Below are 25,357 nucleotides of genomic sequence, written 5' to 3'. Positions count from 1 at the left end.
TTTCCCCTTCTTTCTCTTTTCACGTTGAGATGTGTGAACATGTCGACCAACACAGATGTCTGGGAATGTGGACTTATTTGATCGGCAAGTATTAGGTGAGGACTACTAAGTTCATGGAGATGCTAAGCCCAGTGAGCACGAAGGGGGCATGAGAAAAAGTGTCCCACTCTCACGGCTCACGCTCAGAGATTGGGGTTGACCTGGGAAGAGACTCTGTAAATAGAGACTTAGCAAGTACTGGGATAAATAAACACTCGGTTGTGAGGTCTGCAGGGCTCAGAGGAAGGGCACCAGTGCCAGCCACCAGAGGGACAGATCCTGAAGACTGATTGTTCAAGGCTGCCTTGGAGTTAACCTGGCAAGCCAGTAGAATAAGTTGAAAGGACTGTCTAGGCAGGGGACCGTGTGGGTAAGAGGACTGCAGAGACAGACAGACAGACAGACAGAGAGAGAGAGAGAGAGAGAGAGAGAGAGAGAGAGAGAGAGAGAGAGGGGTTACCTGCATGGTAGATTTGCAAGCTCCTGGTGAATCTCTCTTTTTTAATTTTACTTTCGTGTGTAAGGAGTGTTTACCTACATATATGGATACCACACGTGTGCCTGGTGCCTGAGGGGTCAGGAGAGGGCATCAAGTCCCCTGGATCCCCTGGAACTGGAATTAGAGGTGGTTGTGAGCCACCACGTGGGTGCTGGGAACGGTACCCTGATCTCCTGCAAGAGCAGCAAGTGCTCTTAACGGCTGAGCCAGCTCTTCCCTCGGCCCCGCTAGGGCCTCTCTTGAGTCGCCTTTGCTTTATCGACATGTGGTATGAAGTCGTAAGAGTTTGAAGAGTGGACTTTACACCTGAAGCATCCTGTGGGCCTTAGCTCTCCTGGTACCGTACGCTTCTTTTCCCATCATTCCTCATGGCGCCCCTCTGCCCTGTGGATCACCTAGTGGGTGGAGCTCAGGGCTTCCATCGGGAACAGCTAGGTTTTCCTAACTCTGACGCCCCTCCCCCTTCTGCTGCAGGGAAACACGGGTGTACTCCTGGGCTTGCTCCTTGTGTCCTTTGTCATCCTCGTGGCCCTCATCACCGTGCTGTCTGGCATTGGCGTCGCAGAGCATGGCTGGATGGGCAGTGGCGGCGTCTACTCCATGATCTCCTCCGTGCTTGGTGGACAGATGGGAGGCACTGTAGGGCTGCTGTATGTATTTGGACAGGTAAGACTGTAGCATGAACCGATTTCTTACCTGTTCATTTCACGTTGTCTCTTTTCCTTTTCTCATTTGACCTGGGGGTCGCAAGGGTGAAAACAAGGGCCCCACTTGACAAAGGACCACACTGGGCTCTGAGGGGAAGCTCACACCACCAATCCTGAACTCCAGAGCTCCTGTCTCCTCCTACATCTGCCTCATGACTTCCGAGGGTGCGCAGGGCCAGGGTCTGACAACCTTTCTTGGAGGTGAGGCTCTGGCAGGTCTGATGGCTTGAGTGGCCTTAAGCAGGCCACAGGCTCCTGGGTGGATACTTAGACTGGGGCACAATCCAATGAGAAGGCCACACTGTGGTGGACAAAGCCAGGAAGAAAACCAGCAGTCGAGGAGTAATTCCAAGGCTCATCTTAAGTTTATTTAGCTGAAACCCAGGGATGGGATTTGATGCTGGGAAGACAACACACGAGTATTAAGAAGTAGCTTTTGTAAGTGTGGCTTGGACCAAAAAGGGTTTTATGGGAAAACAAAGGACGGTGGGTGGTTGAAAAACAATTAAAAAGAATAAAAAAGGGCTTCGTTGCTTTTCATTTAGGCAGGTAGCAGAGGCACAGTATTGGCATAAATACATCATATTCCCTAACAGCACAGAGCTTAGGGCATGAGTGTGTGAGGAATGTGTATGTATGAGTGTGTGTGTTTGTGTGCATTGTGGGTGAGGGTATGTGTGAGTATGTGAGTGTGGGGGTGTGTGCATGAGTGATGAATGTGTGCATGAGTGTGTGAGCGTGTGTCTATGAGTGGGTGGTGAATGTATGAGTGTGTATGTGAGTGTGCAGTGTGTGTGCTTGTGTGAGGATTTGCATGAGTGTGTGAGGGTGGGTGAGTGTGTGTGCTTGTGTGAGGGTGTATGAGTGTAGGAGTGTGAGTGCATGAGTGTGTGCATGTGTGAGGGTGTGCATGAGTATGAATATGGGTATATATGAGTGTGTGTACTTGTGTAAGGATGTGCATGAGTGTGTGTGTGTGCATGAGTGTGTGAGTGTGTGAAAGTGTGTGTATGTCTGTGTGTGTTCATGTGTGAGAGTGTGTGTGAGTATGGGTGTGTATGCATATGATGTGTGCTTGTGTGAGGGTGTGCATGAATGTGTGAGTGTGTGTGCATGAGTGTGTGAGTGTGTGAGAGTGTGTGTATGTCTGTGTGTGTGAGTGTGTTTGTCTGTGTATGTGTGTGCATGAGTGTGTGTGTATGAGTGTGTGTGTATGTGTGCATGAGTGTGTGTGTATGTCTGTGGGTGTGTGTCTGTGTAGGACAGGTACATAGGAGGCACCTCACTAATTGCTTGGAAAAGGCAGTCGATTTGGTTTGGTTTTGTTTTGTTTTTGAGACAGAGTTTGTCTATAGCCCTGGCTGCCCTGGAACTCACTTTGCAGACCTGGCCTTGAACACAGAGATCCTCCCACCTCTGCCTTCCAAATGCTGGGACTGGGACTAAAGGTGTGTGCCACCACTACTTGGCAAGGCGGTTATTTTTACTGGAGAAAAATTTGCAAGTATGGTTTATGTTAGCATCCATAATTAAAAACCTCAAACATCCATAATGCTCCAAAAATCCAAAACTTTTGAGCATTGTATTGAACATGGCTCACAATTTTCAGATTTTGCATGTGGATGTGGTGGCCCATGCTTATCATCCTAGCATCTGGAAGGTTAAAGCAGGAGGGTTGTGACCACTAGGTCAGCCTGGCAAAATAATAGTAAGACCCTGTCTCTAAAAAAGAAAACCACACCAAACAAAACACAAAACAACAGAAAACCCCTGCCAAACCCAACCCACCCCAGCCCAGCCCAAACCAATTAACCCAATCCAACCCAACACAGTCAAACCAAACCAACCCAACTCAACCCAATCCAACCCAACCCAACCCAACCCAACCCAACCCAACCAAACCTAATACAACCTAACCCAACCCAATTCAACCCAACCCAACCTAACCTAACCCAACTCAACCCAACCAAACCCAGCCCAACACAACCCAACACAACCCAACTCAACCCAACCCAATCCAACTCAACCCAACCCAACCCAACCCAACTCAACCCAACTCAACCCAACCCACCCCAACTCAACCCAACCCAACCCAACCCAACCCACCCCAGCTCAAACCAATTAACCCAACCCAACCAAACTAAACCAAACCAACACAACACAACCCAGCCCAGCCCAGCCCAACCCAACCCAGCCAAACCCAATTCAGCTCAATCCAACTAACCCAGCCCAACTCAACCCAACCCAACCCAACCCAACCAAGCCTAACCCAACCAACCCAACCAACCTAACCAACCTAACCCAGCCCAACTAAACCCAACCAAACCCAACCCAGCCCAATCCAGCCAACTCAGCCCAACTCAACCCAACCCAACCCAGCCCAACTCAACCCAACCCAACCCAACCCAGCCCAATCCAGCCAACTCAGCCCAACTCAACCCAACCCAACCCAGCCCAACTCAACCCAACCCAACCCAACCCAGCCCAATCCAGCCAACTCAGTCCAACTCAACCCAACCCAACCCAGCCCAACCAAACCCAACCAAACCCAACCCAGCCCAATCCAACCAACCCAGCCCAACTCAACCAAACCTTATCCAGCCCAACCCAAACCCCAGCCCAACCAAACCAAACCAAATCCGACCAAAGTGAAGCAAAACAAAACTCTCACACTATAGGAAAAAACAAAAACAAAACCAAACACCCACCAACAATAAACCGCACCAACTTTAAAATTTGGAGCCTTTTTGAAGCTGGATTTTCACATGAGGGAAAACAATGCAAATTTTACAAGATCCAAAAGAGATTGCTACATGCATTGCCCCTGTGACAGCCATTAGCAGTTATCACCAGCCTGCTTCGTCACCCTATGGGTTGTAGAGAGATGCTTTCCTGCTCTGTTCTGTGGCCACAGTGGCTGCAGGCTGGTTATGTAGACAACTTCACTTTCCATACTCTCTAAGCAGACAGATGAGGACAAGGGCTGAATACCCCAAGTGAGGAGAGGTTGCTTTGTCTCTCAGCTATCATCAGCTAGGCTGGCTGGAAGGAAGGAAGAGTCTTCACAAAGTTTGCCCAGCATAGGTGGCCATGGCTGAGAAGTTCAGGGCCTGGACCTCTGTCAGCAGTCCCTGTAGCCAGTGCTGGTAGGTCCTTGGCTGTCTGAGCTCCTTTGGGTGGAGGCTCTTGCCTGTTGTTCTTACATTGGTTTCTGGATTCCATCTGCTCCAACTTTGCTGAGAGGAAGCTGCCACACACTTCTCAGGGATGCTGGCCTGTAGCTTCCGTGAGATGCCTTTGTCTGGTTTTGGTGTGGCGTTAAGACTGCTGTAAGGACTTACTTGGTAGGGATGGGTGTTTCCCTCTCCTCTAGTCTTTGGAAGTGTGTATAAAGGGTTAGTGTTAACTCTATAAATGCTAAGTAGAACATATCATGACCACTATCTTGTCCTAGGTTTCTTGGCTGCACTTGTTTAAATTTTCTGATTATTAGCATACTCTCTCCCAACACAGGAGTGTCCTGATTTTGTGTAATGTTGGTTGTGTCTTTCTCCATGATTATCCAAGTTATCCCGTCTCTGTGGAGTATGGATGAATTAACTGTTCCCCTGTATTCCTCCTTATTTCCGAGTCTGGCAATAGTAACACGTCTTTCATTTCTTACTTAATTCATTTGAATTCACCCCTCTTCTTGATGAATCAAGATAGATTTATCCACAACTTTCATTTAATCTTTATAGTGAAATATTATTAGGTTTTCTTAATTCATAAATACAGAATTTGTTTTTTATTTTTTGTTCACTGGTGTTTTGCCTGTTGTATGTCTTTTTCAGATGTCAGTAGCCCTGGAGCTGGAGTTAAAGTCAGGTTTGGGTGTTGGGACCTCTAGAAGAACAGCCAGCGCTCTTAGCTTTTGAGCCGTCCCTCCAGCCCCATATGATTTTCACTGTGATGTTCTCCTGTGAAATTTGTTTTTATCAGTTCTCCCCTCCCCTATCTCCCTTCCTGTGGCCTTCCACCTCCTTAGTCTTCTTTCTCAGTTCATGTCACATATCAAACACCCAACATTGCTTTAGAGATAGGGTCTCACTGCGTAGCCCTGGCTGACTTAGAACTCACTGTGTAGACCATGCTGGTCTTGAACTTACAAAGATGTGTTTGCCTCCATCTCCTGAGTTCTGGGATTAAAGGTGTGGGCCATCATACCTGTGTGTTTTTTGTGTTTAACTATGTGCATGTGCATGTGTTGGTGAGGGATTGAGCACATGAGAGTAGGGCCCATGGAGGTCAGTAGAGGATGCTGGATTCTTAGAGCTGGAGTTAATAAATTGTTGAGTCCTCTGTAATGTGTAGTACATACTATTAACCACTGAACTATCTTCAGCCCCTATATTTTAAACCACTATTGTTAGTTCTTTGAGAATTTCCTTCATTGTGTTTTGATTATATTCAAACACACCCCAACTCTTCCCAGAGTCATCCCTGTTTCCTTACCCACATAAATTCATGTCATTTTTTTTTCCGTCTGTAGCTTAGGTTGACCTTTAACTCATGGTGAGCCTCCTGCCTCAACCTCTCATGTGCTAGAATTACAGGCCTAAAATTGAATGCCTGATTAGAATCATGACTTTAAAGTCTTGCCATGTAGGCTGGAGAGATGGCTTAGCAGTCAAGAAAAAACATCAACTGCTTTCCCAAAAGACCTGATTTGATTCCTAGCACCCACACCCTGCTCAGGGGATCTGACTCCCTCCCTCTTTTGACCTGCATGGGCACCATTTACCTAGGTGGTACACAGACATACATGCAAGCAAAGTACCCATCCACATAAAATAAAAATTAATAAAATTAATTTAAAAAACCTACATGAAACAACAGAAACTTAAAAAAAAAAAACCCTTGCTATGTCCTATACACACCTCCTACATACTCCTACACTCATGCCTTTATGCAAACCTCTCTGCCTCAGGTCTGAGGCCTGCTTAGGCCTGCCTTACCCTATGGGACCAGACCATGGCCAGAGGCCAGCTAGAAATCCTTCTATGTCCCCATTCACTCACCCGTGTCCCTCTGAGGGGCCTCTTTGGGCTCCTTACTTGGATATGGAAGTGTTGTCTTGTAAAAATGTGTGTCATGGCTAACATGTTCCATGATGGATTCTCTACACCAATAGTAGAGGAGCAGAAAGTTTCGCAAGACCAGACAGAGGCTTAGAGTGTTCACTGTCCATCCGGGCTGCCTACTGCAGCCTAGAGTAGGAGTTGAGCTTGACAGAGGGAGTGAGGGGAGGAGCACCCAGCTTCTGCTCAGGTCTCCTGGACACCTGATCCATTCAAAACAAACGCCCTGGGCTGGATGTCCTCTCCTGAGAACACAGCCTCTTCTCTCTAAAATGCTGACCAACTCACCTCATGCGGCAGGGAGTTTCAGACATTCCCATGTTCAGAATGATAAAGAACGGGAAAGTCCTTAATTCTAAATTCCAGAAGGTAATGAAGATGATTTTCAACCATAACGAGCTCTGGGAATGTTTACAGAAACTCAGATGCTTCCCAAGGAAGAGCAACTTCCCAGCCTGGATGCCTTAGGACAGCTGGCTCGCTCCAGGAAGGCCTGGGGTTCAGACCCGCCCTGTGTCAGCTGTCCCAAGCCGGATGTAGGCTAAGGCTTCGAGTTCTGAGCTGGAAGGGAATATACTTCTTATATGGGGCTCATGCACAGGCTGTAAAGCCTCCTGCTTCTGACCCCCGCCCCCATCCCCTGTCCCCAGGACTGGGATTACAGGTGTGCACCATCATGCTTGGTGGCTAAATAATTAAAAATAATTAAAAAAATACTGCCAAGAGTTGGCTCATGTCTATAATTCCAGCAATCAGAAGACTGAGGCAGGAGGATTACCATGAATTTGAAGCTAATTTGGGATATATATTAAGATCTGAGTCAGCCTGGGCTACAGTGTTAGACCCTGTCTTAAAGAACCAAAACCAAGGGATACAAACCAAACCAAATCACCAGACTTACAGGTTGGGAAGACAGTTTACCCAGTAACATGGGTTTGATCCCCAGACCTGGTTCAAATAAGGTATGATCGCATGCTCTAGAGAGGCAGAGATAAGAGGATCTGTGGGGCTACTGTAGGTCAGTCAGCCTAGCATACTTGGTCAGTTCTAGACCACTGAGAGACCCTGTTTCAAGAAAGAAGTAGACGTGCACACATACATATACACACTCACACAGTCATTCACACAACATACTCACACTCATTCACACACATACACGCACACACTCACTCTCATACACACACACTCAACACACACATACACACACTTACCTACACATACTCATTCACACACATGCGCACTTATTCACACACGTATATTCACATGCACAGTCATTTATACACCACACACACATACACACACACTTATTTACACACACATACACAAGCACACACACTCACCTACACATACTCATTCACACACATACACACACTTATTCACACACATACATCACATGCACATAGCCATTCACATGCCATGCGCGCACACACACATATACATCTATTCACACACATACATACACACTCATTCACACATATTCACACACACATTCTCACTCATTCACACTCATTCATATACACAAACACACACACTCACCTACACATACTCATTCACACGCATATACACACTTATTTACACACACATACGTGCACTCACACACACTCATTCACACACACACATGCTCATTCACACACTCTGGTTAAAAGTAATGGCGTTTAGATGTTCATGGGAGTACGTTCCTGTGTTTTTGAGGACTGAGCCCAGTGTGCACACTTCTTGTGGACATTTAGTTCATGAGTCATGCAGGCAGAGAAGACCAAATGCCCCCTGATCCAACATCCCATAATCATTATGCCCTGTTTACCACTGAGCTCCCAAACCAGAGCTCATTCCTCTCTCGATCAAGATGTGGATGTGAAATGTGGTCTGAGCCTGGTTCCCCTGTGGAAGAGCAGGTTTGCCCTGGTGCTGCCTCCCAGTCAGAGACACGGTGCTGCCGCACATGTGTGTCTGTGAGCAGGTAGGTCTGTGACTGACGCCTCTCTGTTGCTGGCCTCCCACCGGGGATGGCCCGGCAGTGTGTTGCAGGTGCCATGTACCTCACTGGCTTTGCCGAGTCCATCTCAGATCTGCTGGGTCTCGGGAACATCTGGGCTGTTCGAGGAATCTCCGTGGCGGTGCTTCTGGCTTTGCTGGGCATCAACCTGGCAGGCGTCAAGTGGATAATCCGCCTCCAGCTGCTGCTGCTGTCCCTGCTGGCTGTCTCAACCCTGGACTTTGTGGTGGGCTCTTTCACCCACCTGGACCCAGGTAAGCCCCTGGAGTGCAGATGGAGATGCTTTGTAGATCCGGATAGGTGTGGTTTGCAGAGGACCCTCCCTCTCCCACCACTGTACCTCCGCTGAGGGCGGGCTGGTCCTAATCATGTGAACAGGTCCATCCAGGTGCAGCTCCCTGGGTCCAGAAGCCCGGAAATCCCTCCACACACACACAAATAACCTGAACACACAGACGGCCACCCACAGACACACAAACACAAATAGATACACACAATACATACACATACAACAACACCGCCCACACTCACATAAACACGAGACACACACACACACACACACACTTTTACTTCATATATTTTCCATGATTCTGTTTCTTTTTTTTTTCATTAAAACAAATGTAAACAACACAACTTCCGCCAATCAAAAGCACAAGCAGATGGACAGAGACCAACTTCATGACACCAAGCAAGAAAAAAAATATGTAGGGACAGAGAGGAAAATGGACGTCGATAACCATGGTTATCTCCCAGGTCTTTTATTTTAAGAACTTGATGTAAATATATGTTTTTGGACATGGTGGCATCTGCCTATAAATATTTGTGAGGCCAAGGCAGGAAGATAGTGAACAAAATACTGAGACTTCGTCTTGTAAAATAAAGATATTATAAGATATTATAATTTATAACGGCAGCGATATCATAGTTATGAGGTAGCAACAAAAATAATGCTATGGTTGGGGGTTACCCCCAGCATGAGGAGCTGTGTTAAAGGGTCGCAAAATCAGGGAGGTTGGAACCACTGGTCTAATCTAACCCAGGGTTTCCTGAGCTTCATGGAGTCCCAGCAGCATGAATCCAGAACCTGTGTCTCTAAATGACATGGAGGTCTGTCACTTTGCCACTTTCTGATTTGTGTTGTTTTAGCATCAAGGTCAACTATGCTTGTCGTCAACATACACAGCTGTCCCCAGGATGCTATAGAAAAAGCCCGATACTGTTCTCTCCAGGAACTCTGTGTTTAATAGAGATTGGTCTTTAAAGAGTGGAAGAGGGGACCAACAGTATGCTTAGGACAATCTTCAGCCCAGGCAGGGACTGATGCTGGTGGGGTGATAGTTACTGTGCCCAAGTACCTGCCATTTTGGGCTCTGTGTTCAGCATTTGCCACCGCTCGCCTCACATAGATCGTGCCCGAACCTTTTGAGATAGAAACACTGCTACCTAACGTACAGACAGAGAAAAGTGCTATGTTTGTGCTAATGCATGCCTGGGCTGGGGTTTGAAGCCTGATACAATGCTGTAGCAAAGCTCTTCCTGGAGTAGAAAGAGGCCTGTTTCATACAACATGCTTGTCTGCTCTCGGCTTTCTCCCTTTGAGGTGTTCTCCCCTGCCTGTGTTCCTCCTAGTCTTGCCTCTATAAACAGACAGACAAGCTGTGCACACCACTATAGTTTAATTTTTAATATGCTTTTAGATTTTACTTTTATTTATGCGAATGTATGTGTGCCCATTTGTGTCTATGTCACAGGTGCCTGCTGGTTTCAGATCCCTAGGTCTGGAGTCATAGATGGTTGTGGACTGCCTAACATGGGTGCTGGGATTCAAACCCGGGTCCTCTGGAAGAACAGCAAGTGCTCCTAACCACTGAGCCACCTCTGCAGCACCCCCTGCATTTAGTTTGCCTGTTAAATGCTGTTGGCTGTAGACTGGTTAGAGTCGAGTTGGCACACACTATTTCTCCAGATATTATTGTTCCAGTGCCAGAAATGGCACATCCTCTGATGTTCCCCACTGACATCCAGAAGGGCCAACTCTTACACAGAAGGGGTCCTCAGGCCTCGCTCCAGTGCCAAGGACCCGGTGATTACCCTGAAGTGCTGCAGCATGCTCTCTGGGGCTTCTCTGCTGGAGAGACATGGTGCCTTTTCCTGGCCTTGCACCGTCCTGCAGCCATGGCTCTCATGCTGAGGGACACAGACAGGCCTTTGGCTGCTGAACTGTCTGTGAAGGGAGAAATCAGGCTACCCGGTCCCCCCCTCCACTGACATGGTTGCTAAGAGACCACAGTTAACTGACAGGGCAGTGCTTCTGGCCACCTCACACTTCACTAGACTCATGTGTTCTCCCTCTCTGGTGGAGACTTTCTTGGCTGCTATTCTAAGGGACTCCGAATGCTTCTCCTCCCTTCTGGTCGATACATTAGCAGGGTGTAGTTCGAGCTGAAATTTATTTTCAATGGTTCCCATGGCAACGGGCATCATTGGTTTTTGTCACGCGGACTGTTTTCTCTGTAGTTAAAAAACCCAAACTGAAACCAGACCATAAGCTTTTACAATGGATTTAACAGAATGACTTCAACTATTAAAGGGAAAAAGACAGTTCAAAAAGACTGGCAGGGGGTTGGGGATTTAGCTCAGTGGTAGAACGCTTGCCTAGGAAGCTCAAGGCCCTGGGTTCGGTCCCCAGCTCCAAAAAAAAAAAAAAAAAAAAAAAAAAAAAGAACCAAAAAAATTAACATTTAAAATTTTTTTTAAAAAGTCAAGAAATCTATATCTAACAGATACTATGGTTCCCCCTTATTTGTATTTTAAAGGTAAACATGCCTATAGTCTCAGGAAGCTGAGGCAGGAGGATTGGCGTGAGCTCAAGGTCAGCCATAGCTATGATGCTACGCCCTGTCTCAGATAATGGAGAGGGAAGAAAAGCAAGCAGGGAAAGAAAGCTCTGTTTTTTTGTTTTTGTTTTTTTTTTGTTTTTGTTTTTGTTTTTTTGTTTTTTGTTCTTTTTTTTTTCGGAGCTGGGGACCGAACCCAGGGCCTTGCGCTTCCTAGGCAAGCACTCTACCACTGAGCTAAATCCCCAACCCCATAAAGCTCTGTTGTCTTAAGAACCCCCTAAATCCTGACCTAAGAGGAAAAGTAAACCTGCCCTTCCCTAGCGCCATTCTTCCTCTGCCATGGCCCAGGAGGATATGTGTGTGTGCTCATGTTGGACACACGTGACTGCTCTTTGTAGAGATGCAGGTAAATCCCCCCTGACCTAGCTACAGTCCCCACTCCTGATCTGAAGCACCTCATGGGCATCCTGCTGTCCTTATGCTCTGTAAAACGCATGGCCTTTTCTTTCATTCACTCTATGTGTGTGTGTGTGTGTGTGTGTGTGTGTGTGTGTGTGTATGTGTGTGTGGTGTACATGTGTGTACAGACATACGTGCATCACAGCCCCTGTTACTGACTAGAAGCACTTGGAGTTTAAAGTCCTATTGCTGTATTTCAGATTTCCCAGTTCTGAACCTTCACAGACACAGCTGTTCAGATGTGTGAGCGAGGGGCTGGGTCTGCTTCCGCTGGGTTCTGCCGCGCTGCTTTCCCATTAGATTGTTCTGAATTCACACTAGCGGTAGATATGAGTTATTATCTCCCGGAGGACATTGGTAGGCGTGATCTTTTACATTTCTGCCATGTTATAAAGTGTGTATCCCTTCTCTTTCCATTTTTTTAAAACCATTGAGGTTAATTTGTTTGTGGTTTTTTTTTTTTTGTTGTTGTTGTTCTTTTTTTCGGAGCTGGGGACCAAACCCAGGGCCTTGCGCTTCCTAGGTAAGCGCTCTACCACTGAGCTAAATCCCCAGCCCCTGTTTGTGTTTTTTATTGCTTCTTCTATTTCTTTTCCCTTGAATTGTCTATACCTGTCTCCTGTTCTTTCCCACTGGGTTCTCTTGTCCCCTGATGGTTCCTAAAGCTCACCTACCTTAGCAGTGAGCCCAACACAGAGCAATGTCGGCTTAGTTTTTATTTATGCTGGATGCTTGCTACAGATATTGAGGCTTTCCCCTGATGTTATCTGTCCTTTTAAAATATATATATAAAGGGGCAATACCTGCATAAAACACCCATTTTGATCCAAACTATATACTCTATTTCCTTGTATATTTTTCTGAAATTAAATGTACTCCAGGTGTCAGGTCCCTAGTCTTCCTTAACCAATTGCTACAACCACAGATCTGAAAAAATGAGAGAAATTTATCCTCACATAGTTTTCAAGGCCAGATGTCTGGAATCAAAAGTGTCTCAGGGTCACTGTCCCAGTAAGTTCTTGGAAGAGACTCCTTCCTTGCCCTCCTCCAGCTTCCGGGAGCACAGGTGTCCCTTAGGAGTGTCTGATCACTCTAGTCTCTGCCTCTCTCTCACAAGGCCCTGTTGTCTTTGTACTATGTATGCAATATTTTAACAAAATAACCTCATCTCTACAAATAAAGCCAGCCTGACAGTCGGGACTGATCTCATGTGGAGATCCTTAGGGACGTCTGTGAAGACCCTTTTCCCAAGTGAGATCACATTTGCAGGGTCTTAGATCTAGGGTGAGAACATACCTTTGGGGGTGCCATTCACCCCAATACGCAACATCACTTTTGATTTGCTTTATTTTCTGTGGCCACTCACTGTGTAGAAAATGTTCTACAGAGCTTCCAGATGCCACCGGTGCTGTCCCCCTCCCCTGTGGGAGCCTCTCTTTGCTTTTCCTAGAGAGGTGATCTCTGTTTTGGGTCCCAGCTGGTGTGCTGGAGCTCCCTATCTCTCTGTCTAGAGCCTGGGCCCTATCCTGTAGGTCCCAGAAAATGTCACTTCTCTGCCTTCAGCTGTGATCGACATTGGATAAAAATCCTAAGCTGAAAGTGCTTTGGAATAGAATTGTGAAGACGTTTGCTTCACTGTCTCACACCCGACGTTATCAGGTATTTGTGCTGTCGTGATGCCCACGCTTAACTTAGGAGAGGACCTGCTCTTCTCCAAGTGTTAAATGTCTCCTCTCTACCCACAATGCTCTGTAATCCCATAACAAACACTGTTAGATTAAACAACTGTAAATTATGTGTATGTGTGTATCTGTGAGCCTGCCTGCGGGCGCCCATAGAATACAGGAAAGAGCGACAGGTTCCCCTAGAGCTGGAGTTACAGATGGTTGTGAGCCACCATGTGATGTGGGGTCTGAGAACCGAACTTGGGCTCTCTGGGAGAGCAGTCAGTCTTAACCACTGAGCCATCTCACCTATAATAACAAGAACAGCAGCAGCAGCAACAAAATGTGTCAGCTTGTCCCCTTCGATTTGGGGGTTACAGGTGTTTCTTTTATAGTCTCTTCCTCCCACCTTCACATTTTTCCTATTTTGTATGTGTTTAACTGAGACTTTTATCAGGCTGGCCTTGATTTCATGATCTCCTGCTTCAACGAGCTGGAACTACAGGTATGTAGGTACATACCCTCATATCCACACAACCAGCTTTCTTCCTCCTCTTCCTCCTCCTCCTCCTTCTCTTCTTCCTTCTCCTCCCCCTCCTCCTCCTCGTCTCCTCCTCCTTCTTCTTCTTCTTCTTGTTCTTGTTCTTGTTCTTGTTCTTCTTGTTCTTGTTCTTGTTCTTCTTCCTCCTCCTCCTCCTCTTCTTCCTCTTCCTCTTCCTCTTCCTCTTCCTCTTCCTCTTCCTCTTCCTCTTCCTCTTCTTCTTCTTCTTCTTCTTCTTCTTCTTCTTCTTCTTCTTCTTCTTCTTCTTCTTCTTCTTCTTCTTCTTCCTCTTCTCTTTCACCCTTAAATTCTGACTGTAGCAATCCTTCTTTAAAAACATTGAAATTTTTGCAGTTTAGGTGACCACCAAGAAATATTAAATGGAAAACTGGAGAAATAACACACCGACCGTCACAAACAGGTCATAAGGTTCCCAATTATTCAGCTTTGTTGTTGTTTAGCCTTTTCCCATGACTACTTTATAAATTAAGCTGCATCACAGGTGTGTGTGGCAAAGAGCAGGATTGAGTGGGATTTGCAGGTTTTTGCAGCCCCAGGATCCGGGGGTCAACAATTCCTGGGGATAATTGATAGCTTTAAGAGCTGGATATGAGATTTAAATGTTTGTCACTTAATTTTTTTTTTAAATTTTAAACTGCGAGTGTGTGCATGTGGGCACATGCTATATCCCTCCATCTCAAGATGTCTCTGTGTGTCATATTCTCTTTGTCATGGCTTTCCTCACCGCCTCTGTCCCTCGCCACCAGGTTGTTTCCCATGTAGGCTGACAGCAAGGATCCTCTTTCCTTCTCCACATCCTGTCCTGTGTTCCCAAAGCACACACCACCACCTACGACACAGTGTGACACTGCACGAAGATGAACAGCAGGCAGTTTAGACATGACACTCTCAAACATTTGTCCTAGAGCTCCTAAAATGCCTGCTGCGGGCTCAGATTCACATTTATATAAGACGAGTGTCATACAAAATGCTCTTCCTGCCATGAAAGTCAGGCAAATATAGAGAAAATATATTTTAGAAGATGGAGTGACATGTGGTACATTTTAACGCTAGCTTCTACACTTTAAAATGAAATTGCGAGTCTCTGAACATAATCCCTTGGTTATCCTGGCAAGCATTTGCCAAGCTTCTGTGACAAACGCCGCACTTCACAGTCTGCATTGCACACATGGTGTCTGAGTCAGTCAGCAGGGCCCGGGACAGGCTGGTCTCATGCTGAATCCAGCCGGCAGAAGCTGCTCTGTGAGGCTGGGGCCTTGTGTTTGGCTGGTGGAGGGCAGAGTCACAGTGTGGGAGCTAGAAAAGACTCCAGCGAGCTTGCCTGCCTCTGCTCTCTGCTGAAACTGCTCTATCTGAGGTTCTGTTGAGCTCTTAATCTCCACAGAACATTTGCTCAACTCTGATTCCCATTTGTTAGTTCATTTTTGTTTTGTTTTGTTTTTTTCAGGGTCTCACTATAGTCCAGTCAGACCAAGAACTCATTCTATAGCCAAGGATCGTCTGAAACTTAATGATCCTCCTGCCTCCACCTCCCAGTTTCTGGTACTAAAGGCATATCTTGCCATGCCTGGGTTTCAACATGACCCTGGACTCTATTTTTGCACATTGGTCATGTGTACCAATTTGAAATCGCCATTTCTCATTTATTCTGTGAAATAATGCCTTTGCTATCTCTTCTTGTTCTCCCTAGTCCTCATATGGTCAGGGGAGCACGGGGCTCAGTTCTCTGCTGTTGGTGAGAAGGGGAGCACGGGGCTCAGTTCTCTGCTGTTGGTGAGAAGGGGAGCACAGGGCTCAGTTCTCTGCTGTGAGCAGGGGGTCACGGGCTCAGTTCTCTGCTGTTGGTGAGCACTCTTTGATGTCTTCCTCATCATTGCTGCTGCCCTGCTTCATCTGCCTCCCTAGATTTCTCCACCCCAGCTCCCATATTGCTAATTCCTATGGTCCACACACCACCTCGAATTAAAATCAAATGAACTCGGGCCCTCCGTTTATTATCTTTATTTTATTTTTTTTACTTTAAAAAGTTGTGATACATCTTCTAAAAGTAAAATTATCTTTTCTTCATTGACAGTTTCACATGTGTAAGCAATATGTCTTGGTCATATCCACCTCCAACACCCCTTCTTCTCCCCTAACATCCCCAACACATCTTCGCTCCACCCTCACATCCGCTCTGGGTTTCGTTGTTGCTTTGGTAACCCACTGACGCCGGTTGTTACTTTCCACTGAGTGTCGACTCCTGACTGTGTAGGCCTGGCCTTCTGCAGGTGACCATAGCTGCTGTGGGTTCCTGAGTGTATCGACCATGGCGTGTCCAGAGGACAGCGGCCACAGCGCTCCTCCCACACCTGGGTTCTCACATTCTTTCTGCCTCATCTGAGATGGTGTCTGAGCCTTGAGGGTGGGATGGAGTTCGCGTAAACTGTCCCGTTTAGAGCTGATAGATAACTGGGTAGTCAGTTACGACTTTGACCGATTGTGAGCCTCTGACCAAGATTATGGGCAGCACTGATCTATGCACGTAACTATTTAGAAAGAAGCCCGACACTACGTCCACTGAAGCAAAACCACAGTGACAGATGCTGGGCAGGGATACTTCTCACCTCAAAGATGCAGAAGCCGCAGTCTGGAGAGAGGAGTAGTTTCTAGGAACCCAGGCCTCTGAGGTCAGTCCCTTGCTGGTTCGGCAGAGAGGCGCAAAATCTGGGAGTTAACAGACTTAGGTTCCTGCCAAAGGCCTTTGCCCTATGACTTTTGCCTAGGTTTGTAGAACATGCATGAACTCCAACCCATAGAGCCCGGTGAACATGAACATTCTGGCTGCTCCTCGAGCTAGGTAGGAGTCAGCCCACACGGTGACTAGGAAGGCACTGGCTTACGGAGACAGGCAGTACATATTTGTATGGAGAGAGCCCACGAAGTAAAAGGTAGCCAGACTGCATGGCCTTTTTTGTCCCTGCAGTGCAGTTGGCTTGTCTGTGGCAACCGTGAGGGAGGACTCCATGCCCTTACTGTGGGACTCCTGTCTTGCACCCTATCTCTAGCTCCCCTCTTCAGTCCTCGAATGGGAACAGGGGCCAGGTTACCGCTGTGACATCACCTTCCCGCCCAGCTCCTGCCCCTTGTGGTCGACATCAACTCTGCGTGCTTTGTCTCCAAGTGGTTTCCTGGCTGTGGGGCAGGCCTGCCTGAAGGGCCTTGCAGTGCCCTCCGTGGCCTCTGTGTGGAGTTGCAGTCTATGTTCTCGGGGCCTCTGGGCAGGAGACCTTGTCCCAGGGCAGCTCACTCAATCAGCCCTTTTACCCTTCCTCAGTCCTAGGAGGAAACGCCCACTCCGGTGTGTGGATTGCTTCTCCAGAGCCGGTATTTACATTTTATTCAGCAAGGACTGTCATACACACACTCTCAAGTGACACTGGACAGGCCCGGGCAGGGTGATTTCAGGGATGCCAAAACAGCAGCCTGGAGAGGGGAAGTTGTGTCTGAGAACTCCATGCAGCTAGCTCCCGGCTGGTCCAGCAGAGAGAGGCAAAGAGCACTTTCAACGAGGGCCCTGACTTTCACTCCAGCCCTGAACCCTGCCTGCCCCCAGCAGTGCCAGCCTGAGGGAAGCGGGGAAAATCCTAAGCCCTGGTTTAGTGCTAAACCTCTGGGTGGAGACTGTCCATCTGTATTTTCAAACTGCTCGGGGTCGGGAATCCCTGCCCAGTGTCCTCTGCTCACATGGGCCTCCATACTGCTTTCTTCAGAGATGGGCAGTGAGGCGCAGTGTGGGACAAAGACCGTGGCTCCCAGTGCTCAGGCTCACAGAGACCTGGCGATAGAGCGCACCCTAACCCACTGGCCTGGAGTGCTCCGAGAGCAAGATGCCAATCTTCATTCCAAACCACTCGACGCACAAAGTACTCACAAAGCCTCTCTCTCTCTCTCTCTCTCTCTCTCTCTCTCTCTCTCTCTCTCTCTCTCTCTCTCTCTCTCTCTCTCTCTCTCTCCCCCTCCACGCCCCACTCCCAACCCCCCCCCCCGGGCCACTCCCCATGTAGCCTGCCTCTCACCCCTGGGTCCTCCAGCAGCTGCTTTCTCCCTGGAAAGCAGGGCGATGGGGCAGGTGGCTCCGTGGTCCTCTGCGTTGCGGGCCGAGGGCAGCCCCACCTCAGCGTGGGTGAGCATTTCCGCCATTCCCCGAGCGTTCCCGACTAAGTATGCCGGCTGAGAATAGTCAAGGAGCGCAGCTGGGTCTGGGCAGCAAACCGGCAGGATTTGAGGCGGCGGTAAAAGGGGAATGACATATAATCTTTATTGTTGAGACAGGGTCTCACTGTGTAACCCTAGCTGGGTCTGGATTTACACTCTGTAGATCAGGCTGGCTTTGAACTCAGAGAGATCTGCCTGCCTCTGCTTCTGAGTGCTGGGATTAAAGGGTGTGCCAGCAAGACATTGCTGCTGCTGTTGTTATTATTATTTTCCTGTTTTCTATTTCTCCGCTATCTCTCCCTGTGCCTGATCTGCATCCCAGCTCCCTCCCTTTCTGGTTTTCTTTCCTTCTGTCTTTATGGTGGGACCTTGGAAGGAGCCGGTATATGGTAGTTTTTGGCTTAGCCCAGATTACTCCTATTGCTGTCCTAAATCCTCTTGGTATACTAAAAATTTTACTGCTAAATATATATGTCAGTGTGCTTAGCGGAAGACTTGACACCTGTGGACAAAGGAAATGGGCAGTGTTGGATGGTTTGGAAGCAGGCATCGTGGACGACTTAGACACGAGGAGTATTGCTTTTCCGCCTCTTGGCTAAGATCAAGTGTAGACTCGAAGAGTGTATTCATTCATTTATGTTGGAGCAGAGGCCACCAGCCACAGAGGACCTGTAGGACAAGCCCTTGTTACAGACACTGGGCCAGACTCTGGAAGCTCATGGATGCTGAGGGAGGGATGAAGTTGGGCCTGCCTAGATGCCCTTGCCTTGCCTCCCTCTCTCCATAACCCTCGTTTGCTTTGACAGTGATCTGAGGCACACTGCTGGGGCGTCGCAGTGGGACTGAAGTGGTGGGGCTTCAGAGGAGTCCCAGTTGCTGGAATCGTCCCTTAGGTGGCTTGTCATGACAACATGAATGCTCTGGGGGATGGCAATAGATGTCTGTCACATCTGTGTCACCCAGCACCAGGCCAGGGCCTGGGGCAGGGTTTGAGACTCTCTGTTCAGTGAGCAAATGAAGGAGTCAGAGTGTGGAGAGCCCTAGGGAAAGGTCCCGGTCACCCTTGGCCCCTTGTCTGCAGACCTGGGTGGCTGATCCTCTCCGGGCTCCCCCCAGAGAGGCGCCAACCTTCCTGTTTTGGCAGTGGCTCTCAGGTATTCTGTCTGCACAGGCTCTGCTGGCAAAGGGTTTCACAATGCCTTCACAGAGGGCCCGGCCCTGGGTGGAGACCGGTTGCAAGTTCAGTCAGACCTTCTTGGGCAGAAGGAAGGAAGAAGGGTTACAGCTGGGAGAAGCTGTGGCTTTGAACGTCTTCCTCCTGGATTTTCTTGTTTGCAAGGAGTGGAGGTGCTTAAGGAGGCACCGAGTATTTGATGAAAGAGTGGGCGAGGGGGAATGGGTCCCTGGGAAATCAGATCGTGCATCCTACCTACCCCAAGTCAGTACTGCGTCTGTGGACCGGCACAGCCTTGGATAACAACCGCGTCTCCTCCTCGTCCCTCCCTTCTTCCGTCCCTTCTTCCCTCCCCTTTCCGTGCACATGTGTTGTGTTACCCATATCCACATGTAAGTAAATCAAACCAGAATCTAGACAGCGGGGACAGGCCGTCTCCTGACTTACTCTTTCCAACTGTGTAGGTCTGAGAGGAAGGTGGGGGATCTGGGGGGTGCTGAGAGGAAGTCCAGGGATCGGGGATGTTGGCCAGACACTCCCATAGATCAGCAGGAGTCTGGCTGGGGATCTGTGGATGTAGGACATGAACAGGCGGTCCAGCATCAACCCGAGGGGCCAAAGAACAAAGCAGGTCTGACTTAAGCAGACCCTCCTCTGCTCAGGACCAGACCCTGGGCGGGGCACACGTAGGATGTGGCGAGGCACACGTAGGATGATGGGAATGTAAAATGCCATCCGCTAACAAACAACCAGTTGTTTTTCGTCACACTCCTCCAGTGATAGCACATAGGATTGCAGTGACCTCACTTTTGACCAATGGCCAATGCGTTCAGCTGTCTGGCGAAATAATCTATTAGCTGGGTACCTGCCAGTTGTCTGGGATAGGAACCAGTTTGGGCATATGTTTTAAAAAGTGATAACATTGTTATGGGTCCCGCCTAGACAAGGAGATGGGAAACACAAGCCGGCCAGCGCTAGTCCCCCAGAGTGGGACTTGGAGGAGGCGCTGTGTTCTGAGTAACTCGGCACCCCCTGACTGACCTCTTTTCCTCCACAGAGTTCTATGGCGGTGGGAACTCGCCAACCTGTGGGTCATGACCCCTGGGGGTGGGGGTTGAATGACCTCTTTCATAGGGGTCATCTAAGACCATCAGAAAACACAGATATTTACATTATGATTCATAACAGAGGCAAAATTAAAGTTATGAAGTAGCAACAGAAGTAATTTTGTGGTTCACCGCAACATGAGGTACTGTATTAGAGGGTTGCAGCCTTTAGGATCTAAGGGCGCACCACCCCAGCATGTACCCGTAGCATCTGGACCTTGAGTGAGGAGCTGGCCTTAGGGAGCTGGGGGACATTTGCGGGGTCACATGATTGCCATTGGGACACACATCTTCCAACTCCTTGTCTTGTGTCTGTGGGTTTTCAGGGAGCGATGGCTCACACCAGTGTGCTGCCCCTCCTCTTCCCAGGACCCCTTATGATGCTGGCTGGTGATGAGGGCAGCTATGCTTGTCCCCAGCCTGCCACCAAGTTCAGCCTGTGACTGTTAGGGACCCATGTCTTAGTCCTGGTTGTGAAAGACTTGGGCACTTTGTCACAGATGCCTCTCTGGCTTCATCCAAACCCTTCAGCTAGCCAGGAGAAGATATGGGAAAATGGCTGACACACTCTGCAGGAAGACTGAGCACAGCCAAGGCCTTTTAGATGGAAAAAGTTTTCAGAAAAATGGCTCCTGTGTGGTCATTATGTATCTGAAGTGTGACCATGACAACAGCTACACTTTATCAAGTGCCACATAGGCCTTCCTTATTTATTTATTTATTTATTTATTTATTTATTTATTTATTTATTTATTATCTATTTGTGCTTTACTTGTACCTGCTTACTTAATTATTATCCAGTAAGTGTGTATTGTGATTATTCCCATTTTGTAGATGGGAACATTGAGGCAGTGAGCCATAAACACTTTACCATTCACGAGAACAAAGGAGACTCAGATAGCCTAAGCTCTTACCCACAGCACCTAGCTATAGGGCCTAGGTGAGTTCCACTTTACATTGTAAACAAGTCCTCCCTCAGAGATCCGGCCTCCAGACTTGTTGTTCTGGTGGGACATACCAATTGTTTGGTGACAGCAGTATTTTCTCATGATTACAGTGCCTGGAAATCCTATCAAGAGAGAAGCTCATGTTGTCCAGGGAGCATCCCACAATCACTGGCTATACTCACAGTTACAGTCAGGACAAGCCGGGACTGCAAATAGGCAGAGAAGTACGTGGTCTCCTTGGTATGAAAACCTAGGACCAGGCATGGCAGTAGTGCGTACAGCCCCAGCACCTAGGGCTCCTGTGGAAGATCAGAGTTTAGGATCTGCCCAGGCTATATCTTGAGACCTTTGCTCAAAACATCCCAACCATTCCCTACAAAAGGAGAAGAAATGAATATTTAGGCTTCAATAGGAAAATGCATTTTTTTTCTTCTGAAAAGAGTTGTCATGATGCATTTTAAGGCTTGTCTAGGGGTTGGGGATTTAGCTCAGTGGTAGAGCGCTAGCCTAGCAAGCGCAAGGCCCTGGGTTCAGTCCCCAGCTCTGAAAAAAAAAGAAAAAAGAAAAAAAAAAGGTTTGTCTAACTGACATTCCTTACTAGCTCCTTTATTTCTTCTTGTCCTTCCCTGGTTCCATTTATCTCTGCCTTCAGTGTCTCCCACAGCCTGCCTCTATTTCTTTCTCCTCCACTTGATCAGTTGACCAAAGCTCTTTTGCTTGAGTCCTACTATGTGCAATGCAATGGGTGCTCCACATTTAAGATACACAAAGGGTGAGACCCAGTCTCTCTAACTGGACATCCTCACATCCCAGGTAAGGGCCATAAAGGAAAGTCTCCACGTTAGGGGAGCATCGTGCAACGATCTTGACCTAAGGATAGAAGGTTGATCTAAGAGAAAATATGTCACCTGACAGTGAGCTTAGAGAGAGGGTGATCCTACAGTAAGGGAACTCTGTAGATGAAGAGCTAGGAGTGAGAAAGCGCATGGAAAATTCCAGAAGTGCAGGAAGTTAGATACGTGGTGCTTAGGCTCTGGTGTAGGATGGGGAGTGACAGAGGTCTAGAAGGAAGTGAGGGTGTAGCCAGCTCATGAAGGATCACACTATTGCCTGATAGTGGCTTCCCTTGACCAGACAGGGCAGCTAAGTAGGCCCCGTGACTTCCCAGGGTTCCAAACTGTGTTTGTATCATAGACCTTGGAGAGAGCCCCGCCCCCCGTGTGTGTTTGCGTGTGTGTGTGTGTGTGTGTGTGTGTGTGTGTGTGTGTTTGGTGTTGTGTGGCGGGGGTGATATAAGCTCTTATTTCTGGAGAGTGCACTATGTTCTCTGGCAAACTCTCATATTCAGGACGGTCGCCACCACGTGGGATATGCCCTGATTCTGGGAGCCATTTGTGGAAATCTTAATAAAACTCTGTAAATAAATGGTCTCAGAGACTTCTAGATGCCATTCGAGATAATAGTGTAGGAAAAAAAATTAGTGTTTTTTTTTCTCTGTAGGCTGCAGGAGAACAAATATAAATTCTAAACGGTTAGCGTCTGCCTTTCAGCTCATAGCCATGGCTGATACCTACTGTCCTAAGGTCTCAGCTAAGGGATTCCTTCCCTTGCTCCCTAAGTGGGATCTGTCAGTAAAGGGCCTCATGGGAACTCTCTATACAATGGGCTCCCTTGGGACCAGGCTCCGCGTGCCCCTCTCCCTTGGGAGACTGTCCAGAGCAGTGAGCCACTGGGCATAGGGAGATGTTGTAGTAGAAACAAATTCTCATGGCCTTTGTCCTCAAGGACATCCAAAGCATGGAGAGCATCAAAGATCGCCTTGATCATGTGGGATAGTACAGACAGGTCAGGGGTCAATACAGACAGGTCAGGGGTCAGCCTGTCCAGGCAGAACTGGCCAACTTGAAAAAAAAAAAGAAACAAAATTTGTTTGTTTGTTTGTTTTTTTCCCTCAAAGCAACGCATATTCCCCTTCTAGAGTCTGAGAGACGAAGAAGAGATGGGAAAGTTACCCAGAATCCTGCCACTCGGAGAAATAAGGAGAATTAGTCTTGTTAGGTCCACATTTTTATTTCATGTTTGTATTCATTACGTACTGAACATAGACAGCAATTCTATATTCTGAGCAATGCACACTTATTTTATTTAAATTGGTTTTATATTTATTTATAGAGGTGGCTTGTGCGCGCGCGTGTGTGTGTGTGTGTGTGTGTGTGTGTGTGTGTGTGTGTGTGTATGCGGTGTACCACAATACACACGTGGAGGTCAGAGGTCAACCTGTGGGGACTTGGTTCTCTCCTTCCACCTTGTAAGTCCCAGGGATTAAGGTCAGCAGGCTTAGCGGCTAATGCCTTACCCCCGGAGCCACCTCACAAGCCCACATGTTTCATTTAAAATACGAGATAGAAAGGCTATTCCACCACAGTCTCTTTTCCTCTTGAAAACACAATTGAGCTCACGTTAGTGCGTGTTATGTTCAAGGTTAAAGTCAATTGGCAGCGTTTAGTGGTCTCAGTCAGCCTACAGCACAGCAGAGACACCCTGTCGAGTCTCTGGGAATTTCTGGGTCTTTCTGGCTAGGAAAGAAAAAAAAAGAGAGAGAACAAAAATAAATCTTAAAAGCTGAGCAGAAGGTCAGTAGGTTTCCTTTCAAGTAGGGAAGTGGTCGAATTGGGAGCTGCTCTTTGGAAACCTAACATGGGCAGGATGGGGTGGGGTAAAACTCAGGAACCATCCTGAGTCAGGTTGGACAGTCACAGTGGGACTGTGGGGCTGCAAGGGAACAGGCCAGGAGACTTTTAGAAACTCTGTGTGTGTGTGTGTGTGTGTGTGTGTGTGTGTGTGTGTGTGTGTGTGTGTGTGTGTGTGTATGAGAGAGAGAGAGAGAGAGAGAGAGAGAGAGAGAGAGAGAGAGAGAACAAGAGAAGAGAGATCTTTCTCTTATTTCTATATTTAGCTTTCTTGTCTCTTACTTCCCCGGCCTATTTCCCACTTTTGGTTGTTTTTGGTTGACTGTTTTTTCAAGACAGGGTCTCCCTACATGGCCCCAGCTGTCCTAGAACTCGCTCTGTAGACCAGGCTGGCCTCAAACTCAGAGATCTGCCTTCCTCTGCCTCCCGACTACTGGAATTAAAGCTGTGTGTCTCTATGCCTAGCTTTATTTCCTACTTTGACCACTACCAATATCAGGAGCATATAGACCTGCAAACGCCAGCAACGAAGTTTATTTTGACCTGGGAACTTTAACTTTTCTCTTGTTAGTTTATAATTCAAAATAATAACTTCAAAGGGTTCCAAGATCCTGCCATGAATACTTGGTTTTTCTCGTGTGACTTGCTTGTAGGTAGGCATACATGCAATTTCCCAACTAGAAACCTATCCAGTCACAAGCACATGCGACCTGCCCCACTTGGACACTGTAGAGAAAGAAAGCAGCCAGAACAGAGTCAGAACGTGAACTGGAGTGTTTCTCTTACCCAGCAAATTCTAGCCAGCTCTGCCCGGGATGCGGTGACCATGCCCGCTTACTCTTAGAGGCAAGATTTCCAGGGTGCCAGGCCTACACATAGGCAACTTTTCCCATTGTCATCCTACAGGCTTCCTGGTCTCAGGGATGCTACACAGTCACAGGCTAGACCAACAGCACAGATAGACAGCTGGTGTCTCTGCCTGGCCCGGAGCATGCATTATTCTTGTAAGTGACCGTGCTTTGCATGAGAAAATAATGTCTGTCTCACAAACCTTCAGCCCAAACACCAGTCTCCTCTAGAGTCTAGAGGTGTGAAGGGAAATTTCCCGTTTCTCTGAAAAATTCTATCACCTAGATATTCAGTATGAATAGTGTGTATAAGTGTGTGCATCATTGCCCAATGGCTAATGTTTTCAAATTCATTTCTAGTGGGCACTCAGGTATCTGTGAGATGTCTGTGTCATCTGCCACATCAGAATCGCACATTCCTTATCAAACATCAGACATTCCTTATCAAACAGCCCAGATTTTTTTTTTTAAATCTGAACAGGAAGCACTGCATATCTCTGCTTATAAGC

General features: G+C 47.7%; 1 protein-coding gene across 4 annotated transcripts in view; it reads left to right on the top strand.

The window, feature by feature from the left end:
* The window catches only part of Slc12a8 (solute carrier family 12, member 8), a 149,675-nt gene that overhangs the window by 25,207 nt on the left and 99,111 nt on the right, over positions 1–25,357 (top strand). For all 4 annotated transcript variants that reach the window (XM_006248423.5, XM_063270314.1, XM_039088051.2 and 1 more), the window contains 2 exons: positions 1,013–1,204; positions 8,384–8,615. In XM_006248423.5, the coding sequence (XP_006248485.1) occupies positions 1,013–1,204; positions 8,384–8,615 (424 nt within the window). The remainder of the gene's footprint in view (positions 1–1,012; positions 1,205–8,383; positions 8,616–25,357) is intronic.

Source organism: Rattus norvegicus, chromosome 11 (genome assembly GCF_036323735.1).
Source record: "Rattus norvegicus strain BN/NHsdMcwi chromosome 11, GRCr8, whole genome shotgun sequence".
Lineage (NCBI taxonomy): Eukaryota > Metazoa > Chordata > Mammalia > Rodentia > Muridae > Rattus > Rattus norvegicus.
The sequence above is the reverse complement of the archived record's forward strand: the minus strand, read 5'-3'. Positions and strand labels throughout refer to the sequence as shown.